This window comes from Lemur catta, chromosome 8 (assembly GCF_020740605.2).
Source record: "Lemur catta isolate mLemCat1 chromosome 8, mLemCat1.pri, whole genome shotgun sequence".
NCBI lineage: Eukaryota > Metazoa > Chordata > Mammalia > Primates > Lemuridae > Lemur > Lemur catta.
In genome coordinates this window covers 7,386,332-7,396,222 of record NC_059135.1, presented here as the reverse complement: position 1 = coordinate 7,396,222, position 9,891 = coordinate 7,386,332, and the positions used below count along the sequence as shown (strand labels likewise).

The window sequence follows — 9,891 nt, the reverse complement described above, 5'->3', positions numbered from 1 at the left end:
TCACTCCAGCATGTAACATTTCCCTCCTTCTCCTTCCATCATTCAGCATTTAGCTATCCTCCCCACCAGTTTAAATCCCACCCACACAGCTTGGAGCCTCTGATTAGGACTGTCCCTGAAGCATGCACTTTCTGTTCTTAGAGCAGCCAGAAAGAAGCATGTCTGACAGTTCTGGCCAGGTGAGTGAGTAGAGAAGCACTGTCTTAGAAGTCCTTTCTCCACTAGAATGTGTCCAGTCCCCTAAGAGAGTTACGCAGTGGAATTCTGGGGAGCAGATATGGTTCAGGAAAGGGAAAGGGATGGATCCACTCTGATAAAAAGAGATGGCATTTCAAGAAAGCCTAAGCTTTCAATTCATTTTTACCTTGTTTTTTAAATCCAATCTTTGGTATTTAAAAAATAGATTTTGAAGACAACAGATCTAATATGAGGAATAGAATTGTCATTGAAAGGTGGTGCTAGTACACTAAAAATGTACTGCTTCTCCTCCCCACCCGCAATGAAAATAGACTCAGGTAATGGAGAAAGAAGGACAACAGGAATCTGGGAGGAGAGGCCACACCAAAGAAAGCCATCTCTCTGGTATACTCTCCTCTCTTTGGCCTCAGACTTTACTACTTTGGTAACTGAAAAACTTCTAATTGTTGGTATTCTATAAAGGATGGTGAAGGCTACTGTTAACTTAGAGGTAAGTTCCTAAAAAAGAATGCTTTTTGGTTTTCTCTCTTATGTCAGACCTGAAAGCACAGCAGATGTGACCACTTCTCTCCCATGCTGGCTTCCTCTGACTGTGGTCTGAAAGGTCTCCCAGCTTCCCCGAAGCCCAGATGCTTTCCCATCATTCTCCAGTTAGGTTCATGGAGATCTTGTCTTCATTTTGTAACTTCTAGTCTCTCACTGAGGAATACAAGAGTTCCTACTCTACCAACCTAGAACTTCTACCCTTTCTGGAAACTTCTTGAACAAATGAACACTGTAAAGAACTGGAAAAAGTAAACAATAACAGCAAAGGGTGCATGCATGTTGTGGAAGAGAACCATTAAAAATTGTATCTAAAGGACAAATGTTAAGATCATGGGTCTTGTTCAAGTAGGTTGTACATTCTTGGAAAGCAGCAACTGAGGCACTCAAGAACAAGATCTACCAGTTAAGCCCTGGAATAAAATATAGTTGTGATCCTATGATCTGATAAATGTCTTTCTTCCCATTATGCAGCCAGGTTCATGTTCCAGAAAAAGGAAAGATGAAAGCAGTGCCATGCTAAAGACTGTAGGAATATTTTAATTCATGTTTTAATTACATTACATAATAATAATAATATCACAGTCTATTTTACAAGTTAAATGTATAAGGATGTATGAAATAGAAATGGTAGGAAAAAACTAAACATGGGTCAGTCAGGAACGTGAATTTTTCCAAAACCAGGGACCAAAGGAAGATGTGTAGCCTGTGGGAGGAGGAGAGAGGGAGGGTGGTAGGTACAGTATCGGTTTGTGGTATGTGTTTGTTCCCTCGTGTTTATGCTAGGAAGGAGTCGAGGCACATCCCCTGCCCTGGTCTGGGGTTTGGAGTTTAGTCTGGTCAGTGGAAGATGGCCGCTTGGGAAAAAAAGCCATCTGGTTACCTACCACAGAGCTGGTCCCCTGGTGGCCACAGGTGTGTTCTGCCGTAGAGGGAATTAGGGGTGGAAGTCTCAAAAATCAAACATGTGGAGGAAAAAAGTAAACAGTTTCCTCCTCTCTCCAAAAACCCCAAATTCTTGAAATGCACACACATTCTTCTCTCAAACATAGAAAAGTCTCACTCTGGATGTGCTTACAAGAAGATCGTCGTCAAAAAATTTTGTTTCTATGATAACGTTCCCACTGTAAGTAATGAGAGAAACAGAGGGCAAACAAGAAAGAGCAAGCATGTTAGGCACAAGATTTCACTTCCACAGAGCAGTTTCTATCTGGGTTCACTGGGCCCATGGACATGCACCTACCTAGAGCCTGAGCTTAGGGACCTTAAAGTCTTTGTCCATCTGGTTAGCAGTCTAACATAACATTTAACTTATGTGATTAGGTTTGTCTCTGTCAAGCTCAGAAATCAGAAGTGAGAACATGTGTCCACCACCTGGTACACTCTAAAGCCCTTAGTAGAGTGCTCTGCACACAGGGCACTTATAGATCCGACTGACACTGATACCGCATATATGGACACCTTTGGCTGGTTTACACACGGAAGCCTGCAGACCTCAGGGGTAGTATCCTTCCCTACAATACCTACTATAGTAGACAGCTGGGGTTTGGCCTGCCCTGCATTTGTTCTCTTGCCTTTGGGTAACAGCACTCTGCTCTTCATTTGGAGAACCACCTTTCCTCTGGTCCATGTGTCAACTGGGTGGTTCCTCCCTTACCTGGCAAAAAGGTGAGCAGGCTGGGCATAAAAATCATAAAAGAATGATTCTTGGCCTGGCATGGTGGCTCATACCTGTAATTCTAGCACTCTGGGAGGCCAAGGCTGGAGGATTGCTTGAGCTCAGGAGTTTGAGACCAGCCTGAGCAAAAGTGAGACCCTGTCTCTTCTAAAAACAGAAAAAAAAAATTAGCTAGGCGTAGTGGTACGTGCCTGTAGTCCCAGCTACCCAGGAGGCTGAGGCAGGAGGATCGTTTGAGCCCAGGAGTTTGAGTTTACAGTGAGCTATGATGACACCACTACACTCTAGCCTGGGCAACAGAGCAAGACTCTGCCTAAAAAAAAAAAAAAGTGAGCAAAGGATGTCACTTGGGCCAATCAGACTCTCTGCTCTGAGCTGGATTCTTCCTATGGTTGTTCCTTGAGGAAGCCATCCATGGATTCCTGCCTCCTGCAGCTTCCAAGATGCCCCAGGTCTCCTCTTTTAACTCTGTTATATCAGCCATAGCCTGTTTTTGTAGCTTGCAAATAAAGAACCCTAAATGATACATCTGTATTGTGAGGGTGGAATTTCATTTTTCTTGGTGAGTATCTTAGTGCTTCCATTTGTAAAACGAGAAAGACTATGACCTTACTGAATCACTCTTAAGCTAAGGGCAACTGTTTTTGTGAGCTCTAAAAAGTTAAATATAGGCTGGGTGTGGTGGCTAATGCCTGTAATCCTAGCATTCTGGGAGGCTGAGGTGGGAGGAATGCTTGAGCTCAGGAGTTTGAGACCAGCCTGAGCAAGAGTGAAACCCCCATCTCTACTAAAAATAGAAAAATTAGCTGGGCATAGTGGTTCACGCCTGTAGTCCCAGCTACTTGGGAGGCTGAGGCAGGAGGATCACTTGAACCCAGGAGTTTCAGGTTGCTGTAAGCTAGGCTGACGCCACGGCACTCTAGCCCAGGCAACAGAGTGAGACTCTGTCTCAAAAAATAAATAAATAAAAGAAAAAAAAAAGTTAAATATAGACAGTCCCCTACTTATGACAGATTGACTTGAGATTTTTCAACTTTATGATCGGTTTATTGGGGTACTAAAAGCATTTTTGATTTATAATATTTTTGACTTACGATGGGTTTGTCGGGATGTGACCCCATTGTAAGTTGAGGAAAACCTGTACTGTTTTTTGGGGCTCTAAAAAGTGAAACATGACTTAACATAAAGATGTTATCATAGACTTAATGGTTTTAGTACCTGAAAGAAATCAGGCCTGGCCAAGAAGTCAAATGAAGGTTAATATAATCAAATCCCAAAAAATGCCTTCTTGGCTGGGTGCGGTGGCTCACACCTGTAATCCTAGCTTTCTGGGAGGCCGAGGCAGGAGGATAGCTGCAGCTCAGGGATTCGACACCAGCCTGAGCACAGTGAGACACTGTCTCATAAAAAAAAAAAAAAAATAATAATAATAAAAAAAATAAATGCCCCTCTATTCTAACTCTGTATTTTCCAAGGGTAATTAACAACCAGCAGATACATTTCTGCTGGTAATTAATTATAAAACAAGTAAATAGGGTACTCAAAATCTCACTGGCAAGAATATAAAAACAGCTACTATTGTAATTAAAAATCTATTAAAGAAAAACAACTATTAAAAACTTAAAAAGTAGAGCTGGGTGCAGTAGTGCACACCTATAGTTCCAGTTACTTGGGAGGTTGAGGCAGGAGGATCACTTGAGCCCAAGAGTTTGTATCCAGCCCGGGAAACATAGTGAGACTCTGTCCCTAAAAACAAAAAACAAAAAACAAAAAAACCCCAAAAAGACAAAACAAAAAAACTTAAAAAGTAAATAACCTTTAGTTAACAAATTCGATGTGGTTTTCATAAAGGACGTGCTGAAAGAGATGATCTAATATTAAACAATTATCTGTCAGACTAACTCTTGGAAGGCACTATTACTACAACATATGAGAGACTAACATCTTTTCCCAAGAGAAAATAGAAGATGGACAGTTACTGACAATGTTTTTGGACAAAAACCAAGATGGTTGTTCTTTGAGCAGGAGGCAAAGCTTAGTGGTGAGCTATTTTTTGAAAAACTGTAACCAAGTATTATCCTCTAAAACAGAATTAGCACTTTGTCAGAGTCTGTTAAAGGTGATCCAATCAAAGTACAGAGATACCAGAAGTATAGCAGTCAGAAAACAGAGCAAATTAACATAGATTTGTCATATACTGTATTGCAGTCTTCTGCCATATCATCCCATTTTACCTTCATTACACCTCTATGAGAGATAATTATTAATTCTATGTTTAGAGATGAAAGACTAAGGCTCAGAGAGATAAAGTATATTATTGCTCAAGATGACAAAGGCAGTCAGGGTGAATCAGGAATTTAAAACCTAGTCTAATCTAATGTTTTTGATTGTTTTCACTCTATCACACTGTCTTTTTCATATGACAAAAGTCAGTGATTTATAAACTAAGATCCCCCTGGATACTCTTTTACTCTTATTTCTCAACCTAGTTCCCTGCCCACTTAACAGCACCAAGAGTACCACCTGCCTGGAATGCCTGCTTCTAGACACACTTCATAATTTCCTGAGATCTGCTCACTCACGTTAAGACGCTTGCTGGCATCATCTGGGACTCGGGTGCTGCCTCTATCAAGGACTGCCAGGTATTTGTGGAGTTAGGGATCACAAAGCCAAACTCGAAGAACCATTCTGAAGGAAGAAGGAAAAGCCGGGGTGAGCAGGTGCCCCAGTATAAAGTTTAAAGGCTCTTTGTCCCCCTCCTTTAGAGTGAGCCTCTTCCTACCCCGAGAACCACCAAAGGAAGCTATCAGAAACCTCCCAGATAAGAGGTATATAAAAAGAACATGGAGGCCTCCTTCAGGCTGTCCGCTGAACCACACCAGAGGTTTGCTTCTTATGCTTTGGGGTCAAGACTAGAATCAGCGAGCAGGATACAGTATAAGCAGTGTTTTCTTAGAGGTAGGCTGGATGTAAACTATTAAATAGAAGAAGGCCTTTTCATTTGGAGTTTAGCTCTAAGGTGCTTATGTGCCCTCTTACGCTGCATGGTGAGAACTCAATGCAGAGTGGCCTTGCCAGTCAAATCCTACGATACTTTATGTAGAGCACTGTACTAGGCCCTGCTCACAGCAGATCCTCCATGACCACATCACAATACCATGTCAGCGCCAAACCAGGCACCATTACCTGGGCTCCCAATGTCAGACATCTCAAAACCTCTCGTAGTGGCCAGCTTTGTTTTGGTTTGTTTTCACTGGGAGTCCTCAGTCTTGCAGAGTGTAGGAATCTTACCACAAACTGAGTTGTAACATGAATGTTATCAAAGCACTGCTTTCGTTTACTTGGTCTTGCCTTTTGTCCCCGTCACCCTAACCCCTGATTTCAGGCATGTAGGCAGCAGAATACCTTCCAGGCATTGCCCTTTGAAGTAAACTTTTTGTTCCAGGCGGAATTTTTCCATTTGCTCTGCTGAAGAAAAGTTCAATTCTCGAGACACTGCCTTGCACTTCAGGATTTTCTTGGGAACACGGGCTGATAAGAGAAAAATAAATGTTGAAGCCATACTAAATGAAAACCACATGACTATGATACTTCAAGCTTCTGGGAGCTTCTTGCAACTGATTTAGGGAACATGTCCTATTTGTTACATTTCAGATAATGCCTTGGTAACTGCACTATATGCTTTAGCTGAAGGCAGAGGTCTCCAACTGGTCAACTGTATCTAAAAGGCCTTCAAGGAATACCAGATTTAGTGCATTTAAGGGCCTCACCAGGACACACCTAGGAAGGGGGATGCATGAGTACCTTCTCTACTCTGTTCTATTGGTTTTAACCCCATACTTTTTCTTTTACTTCAGAGAAAAAATGAAAATTTTCTTTTGGAAAAAAAAGAGGAGATCTTGGTTTATACCTTTGGGTATGTTCTAATGCAAAAATTTCAGCACAAAATGGGTTTTGGGAAGTGGAAGAAAGAAATATAAGAAAGGAACTAAAAATGTCAACAATATACAGATTAACATGCTATGTCTTCAGAGGCTTACCTATCTACTAGGTATGTGTTAACCTAGCTCTCTGATGCCCAGGCCCTGTTCTGGCATTGGTCACAGCCCTGTGCTGACAAAAGGTTGGAAAGTACCTTCATGCTCCACACCAGGGACAGACAGGTCTTCTGTTCCTTGCCAGAGTATCTTCCCTGTCTCAGCATCCCGAAGGTTCATCCAATTTCTGATCAAATATGATTAAGGCAAAATAAGGCATTGAAAGTGACTCCTACTTAGTACTCTAGGTAGTTAAGAGTTGCTCCTGCCAACTCTTGTTTACTTTTCAGCAAGTCTGCCAAACTAAGTGCCATGAAAGAAGGTAAGAATGTATAGGAGAGTCCAAAAGACATCTAAAGAAAGAAGCAGAGACCTAGAGAAGATATTCTGTCTACAATGTAAGAATCCACTGGGCTGGACGTGGTGGTACATGCCTGTAATCCTAGCTACTTGGGAGGCTGAGGCAGGAGGATCACTTGAGCCCAGGAGTTTGAGGTTGCAGTGAGCTATGATAATGTCACTATACTCTAGCCAGGGTGATAGAGTGAGAGACCCTGTGTCAAAAAAAAAGAAAAAAATCCAAAGACTGCACAAATCTAGAAATTGCAAGAAAGGGATAGAAAATGAATAGTGCAAAATTTAAAATTTTCCAACAGAATCTGACCAGCCAAGGTAAAAGATGCAAAGAAACAAGTATCAGAGATACCCCAAGGAAATGACTCGTGTAGTTCACCGTATAGTGAAGATCATAGACTATAAGCTTCACCCACAAGCACAGGGCTGTCAAATAGCTTTTTAGTGCCCTGTTTTACATATCAGAAGACAGCCAAGTATCACCAGAAATTCAAGAAAGCATTTACTATGAAATAGAGACCAAAACAAACTAAGAAAAAAAGCAACTTAGAGGAAAAAAGAGACTGTAGACAAAGATACAAACTTATGAAAAGGAACATTAAAAAAAAGCCACATGACATAATCCTTAAAGACACTAAATATTAATACAATTAAATTTTGTATATTTTAGGTGATTTTCTCTGGCTCGAGGTGACAACTTATGGGCCTGGTCAACTGGTATTATCTTTTAGTCAGAAAATGCCTTCTTATCCTAAATATTTGTATTTTCTAGTTTCCGTACTGTTTGATACAACAAATGAGTCAATAATATCAATTTAAAAAAAGAACATGCAGAGAATAAAAAAGAACTCTTGAAAAACATATATTTTGATAGCAAAACCAAATAACTCAATTCAAGGATTAGAAGATAAGGTTGAAGAAAGCTCTCAGAAAGAAAAATCAAGGATAGAAAATACAAGAATAAAGATATAAAAACTGGAAAATAGTCCAAGAGGTCCAATGTCTAACCAACAGGAGTTCTAGAAAGACAGAACAGATTCAACTTTGGGAAAGGGCAAGAAGAAAAACAAAAAAGAACAGAGAAAACTAAAGGGAAGATGTCACCAATAAATTAATTCAAGGGCAGGGTGCTATAGTTCATGCCTGTAATTCTAATACTCTGGGCATAAAAAGAATTGAAAATCGTTTTCTCTGGGAAGTAGAAAATAGGGGTGGGAGGACAGGGAGTGTTGCTCTTCTTTAGAAACTGAGTGGACTATGATTCTTTAAACGATGGATGCACACAACTTTGATAAAAATTAAGACTAAATTTAAAAAAATAGTCCAAGGTTTTTTTTGTTTTATTTTTTTTAAAAAACAATGGACAAACCATTAAAGGAAAAGAAAATTAATATTATGCAAGTATAGAAGCTAAGTCTGCAAAAGATGGTTAATATTTGTAAAGAGACTGAGCTTCAGATAAATAGAGCTGATAGAGTTTACAAGTGTCTTCTTTTTTTAAATTTTTAATTATTTTTTTTTTATACTAGTCAAGTGCAGTAGTGAGGAAGGGGGAAAGTAGTAGAACAAGGAGGTCAATCTGTGACTGTGAACAATCAAGTGAGATAACTCACTACCTTCAGACCAGCCCATGTGTCTTCTTTTTTTTGCTGTCTAGCAACCAAACCTTTTCCCAATAGTACCTTACAGCCTCTCTTCCCTGTGGCAGACAGTGACTGTTCTGCACTACAGTAGCTGGAAGGGCTACTCTCCCAGCCTTGGTACAGCTGAATGTGACCAAAAGAAGGCTTAGGCTTGGACACCTAGGTATCCAGTGCTAGGGTCCTGAAGCTCTAGTCACACAAGGAGTTGGGGAAGAGTCAGCAGTTCTTCAAGGTGGGGATGGTGGGGACATGCCAACCTGCCCTTTCCTGCTTTGTGGCCTTAGCTGTAGGCTCTGGTCCCCTAACTTCCAGGCAGTTCCAAAAGCCCCAGATATTCTTCTGGTCCTTTCCCATTGTTTGAATAGTTTGCAATGGAGAACCCTGAAAAACACAGCTGAATGGCACCATCATGTGTGTAATGGCACTACATTTAACCCCCTGAAGAGATTCTTTCTAGGTTTTGCTGCTATGTAAGAAAAGTCACAAAAGACAACCCAGGGTTATATCTAGTACAGTGCCTGGAATGTGGTGAGGACTCTAGCTTCTGTGCTTTCAACTTCCTTGTGAGCACCCCTGCATGAACGTACCATCACTTTAAGGTCATGTTGGTTGTGTTCCACTCTATTGTGTAATTCCTAACAAACTCTCCTATGCTCAGTACATCTCAAGACACTGCTGCTTCTCTATACTCACATTGTTATATCCCTCCTCTCCTTCATATTTTCAAACTCGTTTTTTTTTTTTTTACAACTAAATTCAAAAGCAAGTCAAAGTATACATACTTGCTTAGGTCATGTCTTATAATTCTAATTACTATAAATATGCTTACCCATCCTAAGGTCTCTATATGTTAAGAGAAAGCTTTCCCAAATGGAGAAGGAAAACAGCCGATACTACTTCTCTATCAATCCACTCTGAGCTCAGCTCTAAACAGAACTGTCCCAGATATCTAAGTCCAAGGTTTTCAGAAGACACAGATCTCATTTGACTTGCTCTGTACTTGTTTTTCATTTTTTCACAGCAGATAGTGTTCTATGCACCCAATACAGCAACATGGACATCAGACTTACTTAAATTAAACAACAAAACTAAAATTACTTCTATAGTTCCAGGTTCACAGGCAGGTGAGGCATTCTAGGAAAACTACTGCAAGAAAGGCCCTGGAGAAGGGTCCCTGCACAAAGCTGCTCTGGATCAGACTTAGCTTCCAGAAAAAGCACTACTGCTACTGGCCCAGGTCAACAAAGAAAAGCCTAGGACCAGGGCTCTTTATATATTAAGTTGCTGAAAAGAAGAAAGTTTTAAATTAGAATTTTCTATCTGATATTTAGTAGACAGTGAATTTAAGATTACTTCATTTCATAACAAGGGAGAAAAGCTGCTAAAAATACATTGATCTCCGTAACACAAGCATTTCTTCTCTTTATAAATAATCAGG

The 9,891-nt window shown here is 40.5% G+C and overlaps 1 protein-coding gene across 3 annotated transcripts in view; it reads right to left on the bottom strand.

The window, feature by feature from the left end:
• Positions 1-1,265: 1,265 nt before the first annotated feature.
• Positions 1,266-9,891, bottom strand: part of PDE6D (phosphodiesterase 6D) — a 49,832-nt gene continuing 41,206 nt past the window's right edge. For all 3 annotated transcript variants that reach the window (XM_045559651.1, XM_045559653.1, XM_045559652.1), the window contains exons 2-5: positions 6,555-6,643; positions 5,825-5,950; positions 5,002-5,107; positions 1,266-1,865 (exon numbers count right to left, since the gene is read on the bottom strand). In XM_045559651.1, the coding sequence (XP_045415607.1) occupies positions 1,784-1,865; positions 5,002-5,107; positions 5,825-5,950; positions 6,555-6,643 (403 nt within the window). In that variant the 3' untranslated portion in view covers positions 1,266-1,783. The remainder of the gene's footprint in view (positions 1,866-5,001; positions 5,108-5,824; positions 5,951-6,554; positions 6,644-9,891) is intronic.